Source organism: Cupressus sempervirens, chromosome 1, assembly GCF_028749045.1.
Source record: "Cupressus sempervirens isolate cs-2001-9-10 chromosome 1, ASM2874904v1, whole genome shotgun sequence".
Taxonomy (NCBI): Eukaryota; Viridiplantae; Streptophyta; class Pinopsida; order Cupressales; family Cupressaceae; genus Cupressus; species Cupressus sempervirens.
This window is the reverse complement of record NC_143118.1, coordinates 657,992,942-658,017,463: the sequence shown is the minus strand read 5'-3', so window position 1 is coordinate 658,017,463 and position 24,522 is coordinate 657,992,942. Positions and strand designations below refer to the sequence as shown.

General features: G+C 37.9%; 1 protein-coding gene across 2 annotated transcripts in view; it reads right to left on the bottom strand.

Moving 5' to 3' along the window:
• The window catches only part of LOC149579614 (phosphatidylserine decarboxylase proenzyme 3-like), a 327,375-nt gene that overhangs the window by 113,008 nt on the left and 189,845 nt on the right, over positions 1–24,522 (bottom strand). For both annotated transcript variants that reach the window (XM_089786112.1, XM_089786119.1), the window contains one exon: positions 7,721–7,768. In XM_089786112.1, the coding sequence (XP_089642238.1) occupies positions 7,721–7,768 (48 nt within the window). The remainder of the gene's footprint in view (positions 1–7,720; positions 7,769–24,522) is intronic.

Below are 24,522 nucleotides of genomic sequence, written 5' to 3'. Positions count from 1 at the left end.
TCTGGCGATGGGACACATCAGACCTAGTAAGTCTCCTTTTGCTTCCTCAGTAGTCTTGGTTAAGAAGAAAGATAGTTCGTTACGGATGTGTATAGATTACAGGATGCTGAATAACAAAACCATTAAGAATAGATATCCTATTCCACGGATTGATGAGCTAATAGATGAACTGCATGGGGCATGCTACTTTAGTAAGATTGATTTGAGATCAGGGTACCACCAGATTAGAGTCAGAGAACAGGACATTGAGAAGACTGCATTCAGGTGCCACTGCGAGCATTTTGAGTTTGTAGTAATGCCATTCGGGTTGACAAATGCACCAGCTACTTTCTAGTCTACCATGAATAAGGTTTTCCATCATCAGCTGAGGAAGTTTGTATTAGTTTCCTTTGATGATATCCTGGTATACAGCCGAACATGGCATGAGCATATGGAGCATCTAGAGACAGTACTGAAGACCTTGCAAGCAGAGTCCTTGTATGCAAAAGAGTCTAAATGTGACTTAGGCATGATTGAACTATTATACTTGGGACATATTATCAGTAAAGGAGTACAGATGGACCCTGATAAGATTCGCGCTATTATGGAGTGGCCTACTCCTGAAAACCTGACACAGCTAAGAGGGTTCCTTGGTTTATGTGGCTTCTACCGCAGATTTGTTTGTGGATATTCGCGACACGCGGCTCCTATGACAGATTTGGTTAAAAAGGGAGCTTTCGTTTGGACAGCAAAGGCACAGGCTTGTTTTGACAGATTTAAGGAGATCATGACTTCATGTCCGGTACTAGCATTGCCTGATTTCTTGAAGCCATTTGAACTCCAATGTGATGCTTCAGGAGATGGTATTGGGGCTGTTCTAATGCAGGATAAACACCCAATTGCATATGAAAGTAGAAAACTCCGTGGGCCAGGAAAAATATTCAGCATTTACGACAAGGAGATGTTAGCTATCATGCATGCATTAGCTAAGTTCAGGCAGTACTTAGTAGGTGGCAAGTTTTGCATAAAAACTGACCACAACAGTTTAAGACATTTCCTTGGACAGAGGGATCTCAATGATAGACAGCAGAAATGGGTCAGTAAGTTACAGGCATATGACTTTGATATATCTTACGTTAAGGGCACACAAAATGTGGTAGCGGATGCCTTGTCACGCAGACCACATCTTAGTTCGATGATTGAGATCTCTGAGGACTGGAAGCATGTGATTATTGCAGAATATGCTAGAGACTCATGGGCATCTGGGATAGTTGACGGGACAATTGTTGATACCAAGTATACACTTGTGGATGAGTTGATTGTTTACAAGAACAGGATATTTTTAGTCCCAGGATCGAGGGTGAAGCAGTTTATTATGCGAGCTCTTCATGATTCACCTATAGCTGGCCACCCCGGATACTTTAAAACTTATAGACAGGTGCGAGAAAGGTTTACATGGAAGGGACTCAAGAAGGATGTTTTGCAGTATGTTCGTGAATGTTCTGTTTGTCAACAGAATAAACAAGAACACACCTTTCCAGCAGGGCTTCTACAGCCACTTCCCATTCCGTGTCAGAAGTGGGAATGCATATCCATGGATTTCATAACCGGGTTGCCTAAGGCTCAGGGTCGTGATTGCATTTATGTGGTAGTAGATAGACTAACAAAATATGCCCATTTCTTTCCCATCACCACTACTTATACCGCAGTACAGGTAGCCAAGGTATTCTTCAGAGAAGTTTTCAGGTTACATGGGATACCCCGCAGTGTTGTCAGTGATAGGGATAGTAGATTTTTGAGTCATTTTTGGCGAGAGGTGTTCCAATTATGTGGCACTGAGCTCACACCCAGTACCAGTTATCATCCGCAAACCGATGGACAGACAGAGATAGTAAACAAATGGGTGGAAGGCTACTTGAGGAATTACGTGGCTGATCAGCAGAGGGCTTGGGTAAGATGGATTTATTTGTGTGAGTACTGGTATAACACAACTTTCCACATGTCTATCCAGATGACACCTTTTCGAGCATTATATGGCTATGATACACCGAGTTTCATTGACTTGTTAATGGGTGATGTTCGAGTTCCACATGCCGGGAATTTGATGCAAGAAAGTAAAGACATTATTAGCTCTCTACGGGATAACATAGCTCGGGCACAAAATCAGTATAAGCAATATGCAGATCAAAAGAGGACGGAGAGGAGCTTTGTGGTAGGTGACATGGTTTACTTAATGCTACAGCCATTTCGACAATCTACTCTCAAAAAGAGTGAGTCAGAAAAGCTTAAGCCCAGGTATTATGGACCTTTCAGGATCATCAGGCGAATAGGGGAATTGGCTTATGAGCTTGAGCTTCCAGCAGACAGCAAAGTATATAATGTGTTTCATGTATCACGCCTCAAAAAGGCGTTGGGACAGAATGTGATACCTTCTGCAGTATTACCTCCCTTGGATGATGAAAGGAAATTGATCCTAGTGCTGGAATTCATTTTAGAAAGCAGAGAAAAACAGCTCCGCAGAAGAGTAATCAGAGAATATTTGGTTAAATGGAAGGATCTACCAGTCGAAGATGCTACTTGGGAAAATGAGACAATTTTGCAGCATCCAGCTTTGAGATTGCTTGAGGGCAAGCAATTTCAGGAAGGGCGGACTGTCATGTCCCCTTTTTAGCAACATAACTTTAACAGGGGATTTGGCTATCATCGACTCTTGTAGGCAAGTGATTATGGGAAGAGGGTCATTTTTGTCTTCCGATGATTACAATTTTGCTTTCGAAGAATAATAATTTAGTAAGTGGGGCCTACTCGTTCTAATATTAAATTAAGGTTGTACTCTAACTTTATAAAGTTATTTATTTTATTTTATAAAGTTTAATAATTGAAGTACATCATAAAAGATGATTCCGGAAAACTTCCAGAAACTTCTCAGCGAAGTAAATAAATAGAGGGCATAAGGCTCCCTTTTGGACAAGCGACTTGTGGATTTGATTTCTATTCCATTTGGAGCAATTTGTAGCCATTGGTCTGCAAATTTCTCAGAATATCTTTGGGAACGATAACTCTCAGGGATAAGCAATTTTGAGGTTATGAGATACTATCCGAATTATTGCACTTGGAGGTAGCATTCAGCTATTTCGAGTTGGACGGAATTTGTGGCCTAGGGCCAACATCTAAGGGTTTAATTGGGAGGAGGCGGATTGCTGCAGTAAGAAGAGAATTCTTCCCTCATGAAATGAACGATCTGTGTAAGGCAGTCCTGAGAATTCGCCATTAACAGGAGCAGCTCGAAACTCAAAGAATCAACAGCAAATTTTGTAGCGCTGTTCGCCGACTGATTGGGCACTCTATCTGCGACAAGTCCGCACATGTCTATCATCGAATCGTAGGGTCGCGACCACAGTTCAGGAGGGACGACGAACGGTAGCAATCATTCGTTATCCAGGGGAAAGGTCGAGTTCGGTTTTTTTTTACCATGCAAAAATAATAAGCCAGTTCGGATTTATAACAGACAAACAAACTGAGCGGCAAGTTCGATCCAGTCGGAATTAATTTTCCGCGGTTGATTAAGGTAGTCTTCTTGCGGATCTGCACATTTCTCCATAGCGGGCTCTACTCCACGGTAAGAACAAGATATCGGGATCCACCATCTCTTTGGCCCAACGCAGTCCAGGTTCCAAACAATTATTTCATATTAGTTTAAGTATATGGGTAAATAAAGAATATGTGCGAACCACATCATTTGCAGTGATTAATATTGTTCCATTTATAGCAGAAATAGATACCAATATCACTGAATTGCTCTTCGGTTACAACCAAATTCCTTAGTTTCATATCAAATTTAATTCAGGATATTTCAGTGGTTTCAAAAGGCTGTGTGCTAACTGTTTGACGTAATTCCTAACCCTTGAAGTTCTAAAATTTTGGTGTTAAAAAGAAGCAACAATATCTGTCGGGGTTACTTCATTCAAGACAAATCTGCTCACATTTCTTAACATCCTAGTAGCTAAGGTCAGTTAAAGAGGAAATCTGAAGCAGTTTGGGACCATGTTTCGACTCAGAATTCATTATCCCAGTTCTTAGTATCCAACAGATTATTTACTTGGAATCTCCAACACATTATTCTACTATTCCAGCCTAGTATAATTTTGTAAAATTATCTTAGGGCCATGGTCTGAATATTACAAGATTATATGAGTTGTTGGTTGCATTAAGTAATTACTTAATCATATGAATTATTCATTAGTTACAATTATTTGAATTCAGCATTGCATTTCATTTATTTCAAAGTATTGAGAAAATACGTGCACAAATGTGTGAGATTATGATTTGAGTCCTTGGTTGAGGTAGTAATTAAGTGAGAAGTACAAGTTTGAACTAAATTGATAATGTACATGGCAGTTCTTAGTTGAAACCAAGTTCTAAAGTGCATTAGTCTTTAAATAGCAAGATAAGGAAGATAGAAGACATCATAGAGAGTGACTTTATCATGTTGGAGCTCTCTGTATGGACTAAAATCAATCAAGAAGAGAGCCATGTGAAATTACCATTTCCAGGACCTTGGGTTTCTTCTCTATCTTATATTGTTTTGTTTCCTTCTCTTCAAGTTACCTATGGTTATTCAACAATGTACACAATCCATGCACGTACTACTACAGCATGTTTTCAAGCCATTGTCATTTGAAATAAATTTGAGTTGGCTTGGGCAGTGGGTTTTCTCCCCATTGCTGTCAAGTTTAACTCACTGAACCTGGCGTTTAAATGATATGTGTTTGTACAAGTCTAAGTTACCAATTTGGGTGCAGATGTGGATGCAGGTACAAGAATCAAGTGCGCAGATGTCTGAATTTTTTGGGGGGTTTTAGGTGTGTTTGGGTGCGCTTATATGTGTGTGTGTGTGTGTGTGTGTGTGTGTATGTATGTATAGATTTCTCTGTGTGTGTGTGTGTGTATATATATATGTGTGTGTGTGTGTGTAGAAATGCAAGAAATATATAAAATTAAATTTGGGTCAAGTAAACACACTACATGGCAAATAATAACTGATAGTAAATTAATGTTCTAGTAGAAAATAAAGGATTTGTAAAGAATAGAGAAGGTGCTTATGATGCAAGGGATTTTCTGAATAAAATGCCTAAGTACAGCTAAAATATAGAATCAACCAAGCCTAGGGAACTTAAACCAATTCATTTAGCTTTGAAAGACTCTGCTGATCCCTGATTCTCACGATCAGATAGTTAATGTCAGTAATTTGATTCATATGACATGGGAAGCAAAAGTCTACATTGCTATCAATGATTATGTATGCACCAGTGACCACCCAACTAACATTGGCAAGGAGCTTTTCAAAATGCATTCTCCCTGCCCATACATCTGTAAACCCCAATGAATTAAATCTAGCAAAGTAAATACCTGAAAATGATTTGCACGGGGTCATCTAAGGTTCTGCAAACAAAGGTCAGCTACAGTTCTAGGTATGCATATTAATACACCAGAAACGGAAGTCTCTGTGGCCGATTTCAAATCCTGTGTGGTTCCAGCAACACCTGATCATCAGGGGATGGATGATTCATCTAGAGATAGTCTAAGCAGCAGCATGTAAACGGTAAACATCTGTTTAAGCTTTTTCAGTGAAAATTGGGAAAAAAGTTTACTTCTGGCATTTTTTTGCATCCTGAGCCCTGCATGAATCCAGATGCTCTCATGGTGCCTACAGGAAGTGCATCAGTGGCCTGTGGATGCACTGATCTGCATCCACAAAGCATCCACAGGGCACAGATGTGCTTCCTGTGCACACCAAGAGAGCACCCACCTCAGCATCTACATCCAGGGGGTCTAAGAGAGCATCCGGTAACTAAGGGCAAAGCCCTTACCCATACCTCAAGGGACTAGTCTTGTCTCAGCTCACCTCAAATTTATCATTGGGCTGGGTCATGGGGATACCCTTGGTGGCCCAAAAAAATAAAAAAATTTGAACAGCATTTCTCAACGAAAATTATGTATCTCACCAATTATTCCTCAAAGATCAGCTTAATTTTGTAAGGAAAGGAATTGAGCACATTCTAATTGACAAAATATCTAAGAATTTATTTAATATAGGACACATTCTAAATGACTGATAACTTAATTATATCCTTTTGCGGTTCAAATATTTAATTTTGAAATTGATATAATAAGAAGTTCAAATCAACAAACTTTACAGTGATCAGATTTTGATGGAAGCATTGACAAATACTATTGTCAAGTCAAGTCAAAAATAGATACCCTTAAGCTCTTGTGCCTAGAAATAATTATTATGCGTTCTGTTTTATCTTTAAATATGATTATATGCTGTCCTACAGCACATTCTGTCAAACTTCTGGGCATGCTCTATAATATTGAGATAAGTAATAAAAATCAATTTGAAAGACACATGGATGAGTCTTTTTACATTTTTCAGTGGTCTGTTGTCTTGTGCAACAAAGAAATTGAGTTTAGACATTCCCTGATTTATATAATCTGTATGATTTAATCAAGTCATACCTGTCTTATCAACACATCAAAAAACACTGTAAGCAGTTTAATCATTTAAACTGGACAAGATAAATATCTAATTTTTTATTACTTTCAGTTTCAAATAATGTATTGTCCATCCAGATAAAGATTTATTTGCCAATCCTGAGACAGAAAAACTAACGATCAGTAATGAAGCACTCTTTTCAGCTAAAAGGACTTGCTCAGAATATATTGTTGTTATAAACTGCTTCTCCTTTAATTAAGGTTGACTTTGTTAATCTATTAACATATTTAATGTTACAATGAAATTTTTGAACATGTATGTGTTAGATTATTCATACGAAGGTTTAGCTACATGACACATCATCATCTATATTCAATTTTCAAATTTACTGCTGTTATATATATATATATATATATATATAGAAAATCCCCCAACCCCCATTAGGATACCCATGTATTTTCTAAAGTACCTGCCCAAGACACATACCATTTATGACAGCACCTGTGAACCTAGTACTTTAGGTTTAAAATTTGAATGATATGAAGTAACAAACACAAAATAAAATGATGCTTGATCTCATATTCAAAATTCCTCAACTCTATGCATACATGAAAAAGTCTTGTCATCAACATCAGCAGAAAAATCCAATCTTAGCCACATAGAAATTGTTTGCTAGCAAACTTTACCAACTTTTACTGCCATGTAACATGGTCAATTCTAACAGGCAATTCACAAACTCCATTTTCAGAAACTTTGCAAAATAAAGAAAACAACTGAGTTTTTGAGAACTGGGTAGGGGACACTACCAAGACTGAAATGTCATCTGTGATTTAGAACATCTTGCTTTAGAAAGAAAGCATTTAGTGTTCAGAGGTTTTATGTCACAAGTATTCTCTGAATCGACAGCTAAAAATTTAATTCAAAAGATTGAGAAGACAAGATTTATTATTGATGGAAGTTAGCTGAAGGTGAAACGCTAGTGAAGGCATCTTTCACTGTAATCCTTCAAAAAATCTATCAAATCATGTTCACATTATATATCTGTGCAGCCTTATAGCCATTTATGTCAACTGAATCTGCATGATTGAAATATCAACTATAGAACTGACCTTTTAGGAGCATCAAAGATATGCAGACCAGCAATAATTAAGTCCTACATGCTGATTAATGTTATAGAATAATCACTCACTCTAACATTGATGTTTATAGTCTCAAAATGAACTGCTGCTATGGAGAGGGGCTTACCTTGAAATGCTCTATAGGATATCTAAATTCATCAACATTTATGCGATCCTGAACACACACATGAAGTTGAATAATCAGTGAACACAATCAAAATAGTATGTAAATGACTGTCAAATCAGCTATTAAATTTACAAGAAGGGTATCACTCCTCCATCAGTTGCACTAGATTGAAAAAACAATGTCATCATTATCAATCCTTGGTTGCTTTTCTTTTGAGTTGCAATATAGATTCTGCATGCATAGAACTTCTTATAAACTTTTCTTACATCTAGGATGGTTGTGCAGATAATAATGAAATTGCCCATAGGAGAAAATTCATAGGTAATTGGTGCTTTAAATATTTAACTATAGAAAAGATAAGAACACATAGCAAGGCATATGGTACTGAATGTGAATCAGGAGAAAGGCCAGTAAACGTCATTTTGCAATGTAAATTATCCATAAAAAAACATCCTGATCGTAGAAAATATAGAACCACTCACGTCTAAGTAACACCCCTCAAAATCAAAAAAAATATTCCATAACCAAGTAGACACTTTTGTATATGAAAATGTGTGTGCATGTGTGGGTGCACGTTAGTCTGAAGCATAGTTAACATAAAAAAGTAAACACTAAATCCTTGAATCTTTATTCCCAAATCCCATAAAATGTACTTGCATGAGATAAACTATGCTTGAAAAATAAACGTTACAATAACATTGCCACGGAGTGTATAATTATGGAACTATCAAGGCATACAAGCATTGAATCAATGTATATATCATTATCAATACAAGGTGAAAATCCATCATCAAATCTTTAAGGCCCTGTATATATCTTATGTTCATTAGAAATTATTTTCCATTTCTATGACTGATCTGCATATTTGTTATCATGGTTCCGCCATTTGAAATCACAGCTTATGTTTGTGAAATCCAGGTGTTAAAAATCTGTGTTATCAAATTTTGAATTGTTTTTTAACCATGCTATCCCTTTTCTAGCAACATTTTCTTTCACTCTTACTGAGTAATTTTATCAAATAGTTTTCACACAACTGTGCAGGTTTGTGTTTGTTCTACATTGGTTTAATTCAGCATTCATAATAGATGGCATTCACATAATGCATTGACAAGAAGTATAATAGAACATTTGCTTTCTCAAAGTCAATATATGTCTTGCACAAAATTACAAAGACAACGTAGATTGCTGATCTTAATTTGATATAAATAAATTTGCATATGGAATAACCCTACGTGGTTATAGCCTTAAATAAACACCATTTTTTTTAGCTAGTCAACAGTTTAGCATTTTGTCGAATACTTGGCAAACCATTCCACTCTAAGTCATCTCCCTTTGACTATGGTGTGATGTAACTTCCTTTGTTTTGGTCACAAACTTTGTATATGGAAATCATTAAGATATCTCACAACTAACTATACCAATTATCACAACATCTCTACCTTACAATTACTGATTTAAATATCAATGATTCAATAATTGAAATTCCATATTAAAAAAATGAGATGAAGCTGAGAGAGTTCTCTTTAATGCCTATTGATATGGTTTCAATTACACAAAATGTCACATTACTGGGAAAAAGCAATTACACAAATAAATGGAACCTGGGCATGTATCAACAAATTGAACCACACCCTCTTATTTCCCAATCACAGGCTTGAGAGAGTATATTTGTTAGCTCCCTGGCAGATGCAAGGCCTCTAGAGGCAGTCTCAGCCCCCTGAATAATAAATCACAGGCTCTGAATTTCAAAACGCAGATCTTTGTAGCAAATTGCAGAGCTAGATAGGTAGATCGGAGGCTGTTATCTCAAGTGCTGGCCACTATTGCTTGAATGCAGGCACTAAATTCTTGGACGCCAGATCCTTAGACAGTTCACAGCCCTTCCAGAATGATGAAACGCTGCATATCAGGTATCAGCAGGCCAATATAGATCAGATAGTGTGAAACAGCAGCCCTCTGTTCATACACAGTTCGCCCAAATGCCAAATGCAGGCACAATTAGATCACAGCAGCTTAATATCTTCCTCAAACCATTCGATTTTCTCAGAATACAGCCACTTCTTAGACACGATGAAATACAAGAAGTATTGGCAAATTGCAATTTTAGATAATTTCTAGTTTTCAAACTCTCAGCCAAAACACACAAGAAAACAATATTCTATTGGATAGATTTCCCAAAAATAGTAGGAACAGTAGGATTGTGAGGCCTCACCCTGACCCATCATAGCTTAGTTGATACACTTATTTTGATACATTATGATTTGATATTTTGAGACATTATATTCGATGGACTAAACATTTATCAGTATTATTTATGCCATGTGATGATTACTTCAGTAAGCTTTATTGATGATGTTTACAATCTTTTAGGTATATGCAAGCATTTTGATGATCATCTCAATATTTTGATTCGAACTGGTGAATATGTTATGGTATTTCAATTATGCAATCAATTATATGTTATCAAGTGCAGAAATGGAAAAGTTTATTAAAATAAGAATGTAGAATGTTTAGTCAATTGATTATGCAATTTGATTTATATATATACATGTGATTTTATCAAGCTACTGATATTCAATTGAGTGTGCAGGAAAGTTACCATGGAAATTATCATAGAAACAATAACCAACCATATGTTCAAACTGTAAAGCCAAGGTTGAATGTAATGAAGAGATTCAAACCTCACTGTTAAGTGATTTAATTTGTGATTGTAATTTTTATGTATGTATTAGGTGTTTTCATATGTAATTAGTGACATGTCAAATGTTGTTTAATGTGATTTTATAGTGCCGCTTGACACTTGTCATGTGTGTGTAACGACATGTCTACTAAGGTTGGCAATGTAACCCTAAACCTAATCGACTTATTAGGAACCTAATTAAACCCTTTGAGTTGGCGATACTTGTAAAATCCCACCAATTGGGTTGTTTGGATTAAAATTCATCTAGTCACTTCTAGAGGCCAAAAAGTGGTCCTAGGGGCCAATTTTAATGAAATCTAAGTGCCTAAGTGTTAGGGGTATGGGTTAGGAACATTTTTAACACTACTAGAACCCCCTTGTGGCTTTGGTGACCCTTTTAATATCTCATTTCCCACATGTTGCGAAAATTGAGTTAACCCTTGACCTTTCCCCAAAACCACACTCCTTTCCAATCTTGCATTTAAGATAGGGGACAAAAGAAAGCCAAAGGACTCAGGGGTCATTTCTGAATTTAATGTTGGTGGGTGGGTAGGATTTAGAGGCATTTTTAGAGGCCCTTAGAGGTTGTTCACCCACTCTCTACTTTTAGAGACATTAGGGTTTTGGATTGAAGCAAGCAAAAGAGATTGGGCTCTTTTCAAATATCATTTTACCATAACACTTGTGAAGGTTGGTCACCTCCATTACCATAAATTCTTGTTCTTGTTTGCAAATAGATTAGTATGTGATATCATTCTCTTGCATGTCTGCTTCATGTATTTTGTGTTGTTGAAATGTAAGGGGATGAGATTTTGGCTTTGATTTCATTCTTGTTTTGTTCATCTTTCTTTGATTTTGTATGAGGGATTTGTGAAGGGTGTAATGGCATTACTCACCCTTCGATAGGGGTTTAGGTAAGTGGCCAAGTTGCTAGGGGTAAGTTAGGTAGGGATGTTTAGGGGTTGTAAGATAAGATAGGTGATTATTAGTACGATTAGTATATTATAATTAAAGCGTAGTATAGTTAGTGTATTATTAATAAAGTTTAGATAGAGTTTAGTATATGTTTAGGATTACTAAGGTTATGAAAGTGTATTTAGTTAGTATCTTTATTAGGGTTAGTAATGAGTAGTTAGGGATTAGAGGATAGTGTTTATATGGTTAGATTAAGAGTAGTTTTATATACTTTATTTCATTTATGTATTTTTTCATTTTAGAATTGTTATATAAAGGTTACTCTAATCAGCCCTGGTATTTGCTAAGGAGGTTTAATATAAGAATTAGGAGAATATAGTTAGGAAGTAAGTATATGATCGAGGTTTTATTTTATGATAGAGTATTGTGTTGAAATACTTATATTTTTATTAAGGGAGCATTTTAGTAGTGGTTTCGTAGAAATGTTACATATTTGATTATGGGTTTTATCTAGTTCGAATTTACTATGTCTAGGATCGAAAGTGTTATTGAAAAGGTCTTGCACAGATGACTTGATCGGGTTATAGCATTATGTTCAGAGATGAATTGTATGTCATAAATGATTTAATGACGAGGATTTAATATTTTAATAAGTTCTAATAGGTTATGTAATAACCAAGATCAAGTATAAAGGTATTAATAGGTTCCCCTACATGTGCAGATTAGTATACCTAGGGGATTGAACTAGTAAAATGAATTAAGAATAAAGGTATCAAATCAAACACAATATAACTTATGTTATTGATCGGATGTTCCTCAAAACATGATTTCACACCTTGCTATATATGAAACTATGGTTTAATCAATCGACTTGGTCAACCCGAACTAAGTGTTCCTGTAGCGCTAGAACCTAGGTTTTGGAACCCATGTAGTATGATTGTAAACCGACTCTACATCCTCATGTGATGTAATCCAAACTCAGATTGTTGCCTAGACATTGTGACTTGAAACCAACCTTGCCTTGTTGACATCCTTCCGTAACATATTTTATGTCAATATGTGTGTTAACATAGTTGTTATTACCAAAAATTTAAAAAAATTGGTGTGTTGTTGCCCTAATTTTGGGCATGACAAGGGTAATCAATATTCAATTCCAACAAATCTCACAACATGACCCATAGTACCTCAGTTGTGGAATCAAATGCACTTCTCAACTTCAAACCCTTATACTTTAGCAAGGGCACAGAAATCATCAACCTCAGAAAAACTCACAAAATTAACAAAAGAATAATAGATAATCAAATGTTTTTCTCATCAAATGGACTCATTTATAATCTCCACATGGCACAAGTTTCCCAAACGTAACTCCACTTAAGAAGTTTCCTCAAGAAAACCTCATTTAATAACATATAATAATAATAAAGTGTGGTTATAATAATATTAACTTTAATAATTAATTAATAAATATGAGCTCATGCAATAAATAGTCCTACCAAATGCAAGTGATGACCACCAGTGCCACCAACTGCACTGCCAAATATGGCAACTGCCCAAATTGGACTTACTAAAAATAGTGAGTCCTTAGTCCACACCTGAGACCCTTAAATCTTGTTGTCAGCTGACGAGGATCGCTATGATGAACTAACTCAATCAACAGAAAGAGCTCACCAAAAATGGGGACATTACAACATAGGACTCAAGAACAACTAATATGAAGTTTAGTATACGCTGAGAAAAAGCTCAAAAATGTAATATTCTCGTTATAAAATAAATCATTTATCAAACTATTGTAACGAGCCGATTGATTTTATGTATCTCGGACCCATTCTTATTTTTGTTTCCGTAGTTTGTGTCGCTGTCAGCTATCTTTGTACACCCTCGGAAAGTTTTCCCCAATGGGTATTTAAGCATAGCTTAGAGGTAGTCTTTAGGTATGCAATTTGGATTATTTTTGTACTCCGAATTCCAGTTGGGATTCTCTTTGTTTGCCATTTTGGAAGTGAAAGATCTTCCCTATTTGGCCCTTCCAGTTTCGGTGGGATTCAACCCTCACCCTATTCCGTCGCCTGTAGCACGTCGCTCGGATCTAGCAAATCGGAGCACTATTATCTTGTGAATTGATGAAGTCATTATTATCAAATTCTCTTGTGTTGAACGAATAAGGTATTGCATAAAAAGTTCTATGTTTTTCTTTGCATTTTACCGTCCTTCCCATTGTTTGCAAGTTCCGTATGACATTCACCCTTCTCTTGTGCAGTATTCATTGACCATACGGCCCTCTTTATCCCCTTACAACCTTCTTGTACAGCTTCCCACAATCCCTTGTATCCACTGTACGGACCACAACACCCCCTCCCAAACAACCATACAGACTATCCTACCAATGTACAACCGTCCATCCTTGACCATACGGCCTCCCTCTCCCACTGTACGGCCATCATACCATACAACCCTTGTGAGATCTCTTCCCACTGTACACCCAAACACCATATGGCCAACAATCTGCTCCTGTATGACCTCACCCTTATCAATGTATGACTAGCACAGTTACATCGTACGATCAAGACTATTGCTGTGTACAACCATAAAAATAAAATACCGTACCACACCCTCCAGTGAATTGACAGGCACAGAATTAGAAACTGTTGGAAGTTTTGTTTTCCCTGGGTTGGAACATTACAGTGGTATCAGAGTGCTTAGATCTTGCCAACCTGTGGAGAGTGAATGAGAGTTTATAGCCGGAAGAGGACACATTCCGTTGATCAAATGGCTGCCGAACCGGAACCAACAACTACCGAACTCGTGGCACTACTAAGGGAACTTGCCAAGAATCAAACACAAATCACTGATACTCAATGACTCATGGAAGAGACTCTCAAGAAGTTGGTGGACAATAAAATATTTGGAGAACAAAATGGTCACGACGCGGACTCGGTGTCGAGTAAATCAAACCCTCATCCGGCACGCTCTTGGCCTTCCATGTCGTCTTTTCCCCCACGGACAGAGGCACAACATAGAGGGAAACAACCAACCTTTGAAGAGATGCAAGAACAATTGAGAGAAGACTGGAAGAATGCAAATCTTGAGAAAGATATATCCTACAAAGATTACGGAGATCTAAGAATGAGATAATCGGGAGAGGGAAACAGAGGATATTTTAATGATGAACTCAGAATAAAGTTGAGTAAAGTAAATTTGTCTCCATTTGACGGATCCAGTTCCATATCTACGCCTGTGTGGGTAATGAAGGCCGATACTTACTTCCAACTAAATCCTATGCCAGAAGAAGAAGCAATCAAATTTGCGGCGCTACACTTGGAGGGAGTTGCGCATGAATGGTGGCATCACGACACCATCACATTAGGGCATGATCGAATAAATACTTTATGCGGAATTCACGGAGAGATTGATAGAGCGATTTAATGGTAAAGATCCGAAACTCAACTTCAAAGATTTGACACAACTAAGACAAACTGGATCTCGGTCGATCAGTTCATTGCGGAATTTCAAGAAGTCTCTATTTTGGTCACGGACATTTTCGAAAGAAGACGGGTAGTGCTCTTCATGGACGGACTGACAGAACCTCTAAAAGGTTGGGTAAAGGGGTTCAATCCTACTACCCTATTGGAGGCAATCAATAAAGCGCAGAGTATGGCATAATCATCGGCGTCATCCTTTCAAAGTTACTCAAAGTCCAAACTAGCGGCATTTCCGAGGGACAAACCTACGCCTAGGAAGCTGTCGTTGGATGAAGCTACCAGACAAGAACTTTGGAGGAAGAAACTGTATTTCAATTGCAAGGGACCTTGGGAGCCTAGCCATAGATGCCTTGGAAAAGGGAAGATCCATTACATTGAGGTCAAGTCCGATGATGAGGACGAACAAGAAGAAATGCCAACCGAAGACAACCAACCTTACAATGACACCAACATGGTCAGTTTAAACCGTACGAAGAGAATTGCAGCTTTGGTACGACATGGAGGAACTATTGCCTTAGCCAGTAGCCCAAGGTGCACAGTTTTTCATGTACGGGGAACCCTTCAAGGACAAAGGGTTATGGTGATGCTGGACAGCGGAGCCACTCTAAACTTCATTAACTTATCTCTGGTGAAGCGAAGAGGTCTACCTACGGAGACACACACAAGCTTTCAAGTCAAGGTTGCTAGAGGGACTCTTTTGCCCTGCACACACCTTCTTCCTTAGCTAAGTATCACAATGGCGAATCACACAGTGACTGAGGATTTCTTCATAGTGGACCTTGATGACATGGAGATTATTCTAGGCATACAATGGATGGAAACACTTCATGAATACACTCAGAGTTTCAAACAGATGGACTTTAAATTTGTTGTTGATGGAAAGAAGGTTGTCCTCCGTAGAATGGCAAATGAAGGTCCGAAGGAAGTTTCTGCATATCAGATGGAGGCAATTTTTCAACGAGATGACATTGTGTGGGCCGCACACTATTTTATCTCAGCAGAACCTATAAATGGACAATGGACACCTCCACAAGATGATGAACTCTAGGATATTTTAAGTAAACATGATAAAGTTTACATGGACATTCCTCCTAGCATACTGTCTCATCGAGGGTTTGTAATGTCCCCTTTTTAGCATTCATAGCATGATGTTGTCGTTAGCCTATTTTTCCCACGGTCCCATAGGCTAACCAGGACATTAAAGGGACTTAGAGGCTATTTGGCCTAGATAGTTTCAGTTGCAGGTCTTTCTGAGAGGTTTTGAGGCAACTTTGGGCATACTTACTATTTATAGTAAGTCATCTTGGATATGGTCGAACATCCAGTGGCAGCAGTATGTCGATGGTAATTGTTTAAAATCGACAAGAAGACTTGTTTATCATTGATAAGATTTGTTATGCATTGATAAAGCTATTTTATAAAGTTAAATTTAAATATTTAACTTTATTAATGCATAGACTATAGTTTGTGGAAAATATTTAAATTAAAAGAGTCCCCTTTATTTTATAACACATTGGAGACATAAGTTACATAAAGGGAGTTATGTTTTATCCCACATTGAGAAAACGAAAGATGGAGCTCTTGTGAGAACACTATAAAAGAAATGGAAGAGCTTCTTTTTAGCATGGTTGGAAATATCAAAGAATTTGGGGAATTTTCTGGAGATTATGTCTCAATAGTTTGAAGGACGAAATCCCTTCAAGCTGGAAATCTTGACGCCATTGAAAGATATGGTCTTGAGATTCAAAAGGGTGGCAGTCTAAACGAGCAGATACGAAAAAGCAATCTGAAAAAGCGGAACCAAAAAAGTAGGCCGAAAAAGCAAGCCGAAAAAGCGGAACCGAAAAAGCAGGCCAAAAAAGTGGAACCGAAAAAGCAGGCCAAAAAAGCAATCCGAAAAAACAAATCGGAAAAGCATAGCAAAAGGGGCAGCACTGAAAAAAATTATTACAGCCATCTACAACCAGGTTCCTTTATTAGTATTGTTTTTTAGGGTGTTATAAGTTTCAGCTGTAAGTGTGCATTATACCAGCATTATCATTTTGTAATCCATGTAAATGCCTAAACTCTTGGCCATATTTCATGAGCATTGTATTAGAAATTTCATTGCAAATTAAGAAGATAATAGTTGCTGGTGTCATTTAAGCAATTCAATATCATTATTTATCAACGAGTTAGTTTGCACACCAACTGTTTGTAAAAATGCCAGTTGGCTGTAGGTGTTCATTTCTCATGCTTAGATCATATATATGCACTGAATATTGCCAAAATTAGTTGCACATTCATGTTAGGTCATTGTTTAGACAAATATGAAGTCTTTTGTAAGCATTCTCTTTGATGCAAATCGAAACAAGAGTTATTGCAGCAATCTGAAAAGTTATATCAGTCATATGACCCCTTGTATGCAAAGTGTTTGACAAAATTCCTTGAGCTTTCATCAGCATTTTTGAGGGCAGATTTGAGGAGGGTCATTACAGTGGTATCAGAGCTTGCTTGCAAAGTGTTTGACGAAATGTCAAACAACTGAAGTATAAAGATTTTTGGTGTTTGAAGAAGTTATAACCTATTGGGGTTATTACAGTGGTATCAGAGCTTGCTTGCAAAGCGTTTGACGAAATGTCAAACCACTGAAGTATAAAGATTTTTGGTGTTTGAAGAAGTTATAACCTATTGGGGTTATTACAGTGGTATCAGAGCTTGCTTGCAAAGTGTTTGACATTTCGTCAAACAACTGAAGTATAAAGATTTTTGGTGTTTGAAGAAGTTATAACCTATTGGGGTTATTACAGTGGTATCAGAGCAATAAGTCCTGCCATCCTGTGGAGGTCTTATAGGGAATTTGGAATAGCCAGATAGGGAGAAAAATGTTTGACAAAATGAATGCCGGTCCAGATCAGGGAAAGGAAAGATTCTTACAATTATTAGACACCTTAGCACAGGGACAGCGATCAGCAGAGCAAAGAGCACAGGAACAAAGTCAGAGATTTGAGCTTATGATGCAGATGATGGCTTGTCAAATGGGGTTGAATGCTAATGTGGGTAGAGGAAATAATCAAAATGGTAATAATCAGGATAGGGCACATAATGGAGGCAAACAAGTTGGGAACAATTTCGGTCATGCACCCAGCAAACTAGGACAGTGAGTTCGCGGCCCATGATTCCCATATTTCCTCCTAGAGCTCCAAAGCAGCCCGTACCAGAGCCCCAGATCACTGATATACAGGACCAGCTGAGGAGAGATTGGGAAGCCGGAGGTCCAGATTTTGTTGCTCCAATTACCTTTAGGGAGTATATATATGTGCGGATGAAGCATATGCCACGTGGACATGACAGGAACCAAAGCTATGAGCTACAGAAGAAAGTAGGGAAACTTCAGTTACCATATTATGATGGCTCGAGGAAGTCTACAGCAAGAGCTTGGGTTCAAAAGCTTGACACATACTTTCAAATGAACCCTATGCCTGAGGAAGAAGCTATTAAGTATGCAGCAATTCACCTAGATGGGTTAGCACACGAGTGGTGGCAACATGGTATGGTCACTATGGGTCATGCACACAGTACCTCATATGTGGAGTTTAAGGAGAGACTGATTGAACGTTTTGATAGGCCTAAGGATCATACCTTCCCTATGACAGGCAGAAACTTGTATGAGGAGTTTAACAGACATTCAGATTCGATACAGGGAAACTTCAGCACATCTTTAGGTAATGGTTTATCTGCATCATCTTCACAAGCAGAAGGAGTTTCAGATGTTGTGCAGGTTGAGCCAATTGCATCAGAAGGTGATATCATAGGCACATCGAATTGCATGATTGACACAGATAGTGATTCCAGTACAGTTGGGCTGGATGAAGTTACAGCAGTTGAGGATACTGTCCTGTTTGAGGATAGTACAGTTGATCAGAAAGTGAGCATTCAGGACTTTGCAGAAAATGAGTATCAAGCACAGTTGGATGCTTCTTCACATGAGATAGAGGCTAGTAGCTCTTCACTTGGTTTGGCAAGCCAGCTGAAGACAAGGGACAAGGATATTGTCGCGACTTTATCTCATCATGATAGGATGTATGGATTGATTGAGAATCACATTTGGATGATTCAACTGCAGGAGAGACACAAAGGAGTCACAACAGGTTCTTGTGACGACTTACAGCAGATCAAGGAAGGCATGGAGGCAATGAAGGTAAGTTACATACACCGACTTTCAGATCGCGATCATCTCCTTAATCTTGCAGGAATCTATTTGGATGCATTGAAGAAGGAGGAGGAGGTTGACCAGCTTTCTCATGAGCTAGAGGATACTCGGAATTCCTTGGTGTGTATTCAGTTGGCTCTCCAAGATTCTGAGAGACATGTGGACGAGCTTTTTCTTGAGGTCACATGTGGACTCAGTTTTCTTTTACAGTTAGGTCACATGTTGATGATTTCTCGAAGATGACAGAGTTTACAGGAGAGTCCCAAGATCTAATTATTACAGACGACACCCAGGGGGATGTTTTGGACAGTTTTGAGGACTTAGTTTCCTCAGCAGTTTTTTATGGTACGGAGGGGTTGGACAGCGATGCTACAGTTTTTGATACTACGTATGTTGATATGAGCTTTGGAGTTGATTCGCAGGATATGGATGGTAATAGTCTAGAGACCAGTAACTTTGAGGATGCTCCTTTACACAGTGTGTTAGAGGAGGTTTGTAGGAGACAATCTAGCCAATGCCATCATGTGTCTAGTTAGTTGAGAGTTAGTGAGCGAGACATTTCTATCGCTTGCCAGCATTTCGATGTTGCTCGTCAGTTGTTAGTAGTTTATGGATGGGGTTGTCCTACTAGTGATGAGCAAGGAGGTAGTTATCTTTCCTTGACAGAGATCCACTCTTTATGGGAGGCTATTCAGATTCTGAGACAAGATTATATGCAGTTGGTAGCCGACAGAGACTATCTTATGGAGTGGGGGAGTACAGCATACGATGCATTATTGGCCAAGGAAGATGAGGTGAGTGAGCTTACTCAGCAGCTCGAGGTGACTTCTGAGATTCTTGAGAGTACACGGTTGGCTTTCGAGGAGTCACAGTTTCATTTGGCTAAGGTGACCATGGAGTTAGAGCGACTGCAGTCTTTACCAGATTCTGTACAGTCACAAGCTGTGGTGTCTAGTGATCCGAGGATGTCCATGGTCGAGATTGTCAGAGACAGTGGAGATGGGTATGCATCCACCCTTGATACTAACATTGGCATATCGGTTCCGTTCCTACTAGAGTCAAGTTTAGTTGAGTTGGGTGCTATAGCAAATTGTTGTGGTATGCCTGACATGGTGGTGGCCTCTAGTACTGATGGCACAGAGACTAGAGATGTTGTATCAAAGATCATGTGTGATGTTGGTGAGCCGACAGTTGGCATGGTTCCTGCTAGTGATACTACTCCCTTGGCGATGTCTTCGAAGGTAGTAGTCAGTTACAGCTTGGTTAGTGATCGATTGCAGTTAGTTTCATTTGGGTTGCAGTTTGAGCCACTGACTAAGATTGGCGCATTCTATCGGCATTACACTGTGAGGTATGCTCATCAATTTACCTTTGATAACCATGTTGATGAGATGATGATATGGAGATATACTTTGATTCCTAGTGCTTGTCATCAGTTATGGGATGGTTTGACGCCACAGGATGAGAGTTGTGATGGGCATGACATGGCAATAGGTTCTGCGGTTGATAGCTTGATAATACATGACTTAGAGCAGGAGTTTGGGAGTGATGCTTCAGCAGTTGTTGTTATTGATTCTACTCCTTTGGTTATGACATCTCCTGACTTAGCTGGTGATCAGTCACAGTGGGTTGTATCACTTGTTCATGGTGAGCTGTTGACTGGGGTTGGTTCTTTTTATCAACATTATACTGCAGGGTATGTACATCAATTAGCATTTGATCCGTGTGTTGAGGAGTTGGTGGCAGGCAGATTTAGTTTGGGTTCTATTTCTTGCTGTTTATCTTGTGATGTCTTTTCACTTTTAACGGTGCATGGGAGTTATGGTTATGAGACAGTGGCCCGTAATCTACAGAGTTGTGTTAACTACAGTAGATGTGCAGTGTGTGGATTCTTTGTATTTGGTGTAGTTTCATGTGGGAGTGGTCACCATTGTTGCAGAGTTGGATTATACATTCCGTATAGGCCAGTGAGATGCGTTGATGACATTTACTGTGTTGGCAGCTTGATTTGTCCACTTTACTTGGGTTCTGATGTTCTAAGAGTTTGTGTTTCGTGGGTTTCTAACTGTGGCAGTTGCAATTTTGGAGTTTGGTTGAGCTGTAATTGTCAATTCGATTATGAATTCCTCTTGGTTAATTTTCAGAGGTTGTTGCAGGAGCCTATGTTGACTGACAGCAGTATAGTTCATGACTACATTTGGGATCCAGGTGGATTGATTGGGTTGTTGTTCGACCATTGCTTGGGGACAAGCAATTTTGGGAAGGGCGGACTGTAATGTCCCCTTTTTAGCATTCATAGCATGATGTTGTCGTTAGCCTATTTTCCCCACAGTCCCGTAGGCTAACCAGGACATTAAAGGGACTTAGAGGCCATTTGGCCTAGATAGTTTCAGTTGCAGGTCTTTCTGAGGGGTTTTGAGGCAACTTTGGGCATACTTACTATTTATAGTAAGTCATCTTGGATATGGTCGGACATCCAGTGGCAGAAGTATGTTGATGGTAATTGTTTAAAATCGACAAGAAGACTTGTTTATCATTGATAAGATTTGTTATGCATTGTTAAAGCTATTTTATAAAGTTAAATTTAAATATTTAACTTTATTAATGCATATACTATAGTTTGTGGAAAATATTTAAATTAAAAGAGTCCCTTTATTTTATAACACATTGGAGACATAAGTTACATAAAGGGAGTTATGTTTTATCCCACATTGAGAAAATGAAAGATGGAGCTCTTGTGAGAACACTATAAAAGAAATGGAAGAGCTTCTTTTTAGCATGGTTGGAAATATCAAAGAATTTGGGAAATTTTCTGGAGATTATGTCTCAATAGTTTGAAAGACGAAATCCCTTCAAGCTGGAAATCTTGACGCCATTGAAAGATATGGTCTTGAGATTCAAAAGGGTAGCAGTCTAAAAAAGCAGACACGAAAAAGCGGAACCGAAAAAGCAGGCCAAAAAAGCGGAACCGAAAAAGCAGGCCGAAAAAGCGGAACCGAAAAAGCAGTCCGAAAAAGCAAATCGGAAAAGCATAGCAGAAGGGGCAGCATTAAGGAAAATTATTACAGCCATCTACAACCAGGTTCCTATTAAGATAATATCTTATACTTTCTATAATAGTCAACTACTTGTCTATAGTCCGTCTTTCAGTCTAGATAGGAATGTTTCCTATCCTGTCTCTTTTTTCTTCAGTTCAGATAGGAATGTTTCCTATCCTGTCTCTAGTTTTGTTTCTAATTTTGTCTTCACTCTACGTTGTTTCTTTTAGAAACAACGTCCTTGTAATTCTTTATAAGGAACACATTTGTTCCTCTGTTTATCAATCAATCATCCGAAAATCCATTAATCTGCCAACTCTTCTTGAATCTTGTAACATGGTATTAGAGCTATTACTTAAATTTTTTCGAAAAAATTTATAATTTCTTCGTGAAATTATTTGTTTAAACTTTTTCAAAATTATTTTAGTTGAATTTCTCTAAAACCCGCTTAGGGTTTTCGGCCTAGAGAAATTCTTGAACTCGGGTCTGCATGTGTTTGTTCAGCACACTCTAGCCCCGTTCGTCCATGCACATCGATCCTTGAAGAAAAATCTACCATTTTTCATCAAGGAATCTGAAGTTTTTTCAAGCTTTTTTCAGCTAGGGCCGTTTTTTTTTAAACCCTAATTTTTTAGGTCGAAAAAATATGTTGTTTGCAAATTCTTGGTGGGTTTTTTGAGAGCTCAACTGGGTTGTCGTCCATTTTTTTTTTGGTGCCTCGATTTTTGTGCCTCGATTTTCGAGCCAGCAGATCTAGAAATCGACAGCAAATTCCTTCTAAATTTTTCGAGCTCTCTTCTGAGTCATTCTCTGATTCTTCTGGGTCTTTCGTATTTTTGCCTCGAAGAACGTGCCTTCACAGATTTTCAAAAATTTTCATTGAAAAACATGCCATGGCATCTCTGACAAATATTCTGCTCGAACATAATTCCAAATTCAATGGTCACAATTATGGAACTTGGAAGCAGCGCATCATCCAAATCTTTGAATATTGAAACACCGATCAACTTGTTCTGGGTGTTAAGCAGCGTCTGACTTCTCCGCTTCCTGATCAAGGCGAAGCTGCATTTTTCGCCTTCTGAATTTGTTCCTGTTTTTATGGGTTTGTTGATTTTCTCCTCAAAAATCATTTCAAACTGTCTGTAATACGCAAGGTTGTGTGAGATTCTGGGTTTGTTGATTTTCTCCTCAAAAATCATTTCAAGTTGTCTGTAATACGCAAGGTTGCGTGAGATTCTGGGTTTGTTGATTTTCTCCTCAAAAATCATTTCAAGTTGTCTGTAATACGCAAGGTTGCGTGAGATTCTAGGTTTGTTTATTTTCTCCTCAAAAATCATTTCAAGTTGTCTATAATATGCAAGGTTGTGTGAGATTCTGGGTTTGTTGATTTTCTCCTCAAAAATCATTTCAAGTTGTCTGTAATATGCAAGGTTGTGTGAGATTCTGGGTTTGTTGATTTTCTCCTCAAAAATCATTTCAAGTTGTCTGTAATACACAAGGTTGTGTGAGATTCTGGGTTTTACCGTTTTTTCCACAAAAACGAAGTTTTGTAATTACAACTTATTTTGAGTCATAGCACTCTTCTGGCAAAGCTTCTTGGTTTCAACATTCTGTAGATCCAGGGAGGGTCTCAGTTATCACAGAATGTTCCAACATCCGTACGTTGACCATTAAGGGAGGGTATTAAGATAATATCTTATACTTTCTATAATATCAACTACTTGTCTATAGTCCGTCTTTCAGTCTAAATAGGAATGTTTCCTATCCCGTCTCTTTTTTCTTCAGTCCAGATAGGAATGTTTCCTATTCTATCTCTAGTTTTGTTTCTAATTCCATCTTCAGTCTACGTTATTTCTTTTAGAAACAACGTCCTTGTAATTCTTTATAAGGAACACATTTGTTCCTCTGTTTATCAATCAATCATCCGGAAATCCGTTAATCTGCCAACTCTTCTTGAATCTTGTAACAGTTCCTTTATTAGTATTGTTTTTTAGGGTGTTATAAGTTTCAGCTGTAAGTGTGCATTATACCAACATTATCATTTTGTAATCCATGTAAATGCCTAAACTCTTGGCCATATTTCATGTGCATTGTATTAGAAATTTCATTGCAAATTAAGAAGATAATAGTTGCTGGTGTCATTTAAACAATTCAATATCATTACTTATCAACGAGTTAGTTTGTACACCAACTGTTTGTAAAAATGTCAGTTGGCTGTAGATGTTCATTTCTCATGCTTAGATCATATATATGCACTGAATATTGCCAAAATTAGTTGCACATTCATGTTAGGTCATTGTTTAGACAAATCTGGAGTCTTTTGTAAGCATTCTCTTTGATGCAAATCGAAACAAGAGTTATTGCAGCAATCTGAAAAGTTATATCAGTCATATGACCCCTTGTATGCAAAGTGTTTGACAAAATTCCTTGAGCTTTCATCAGCATTTTTTGAGGGCAGATTTGAGGAGAGTTATTACAGTGGTATCAGAGCTTGCTTG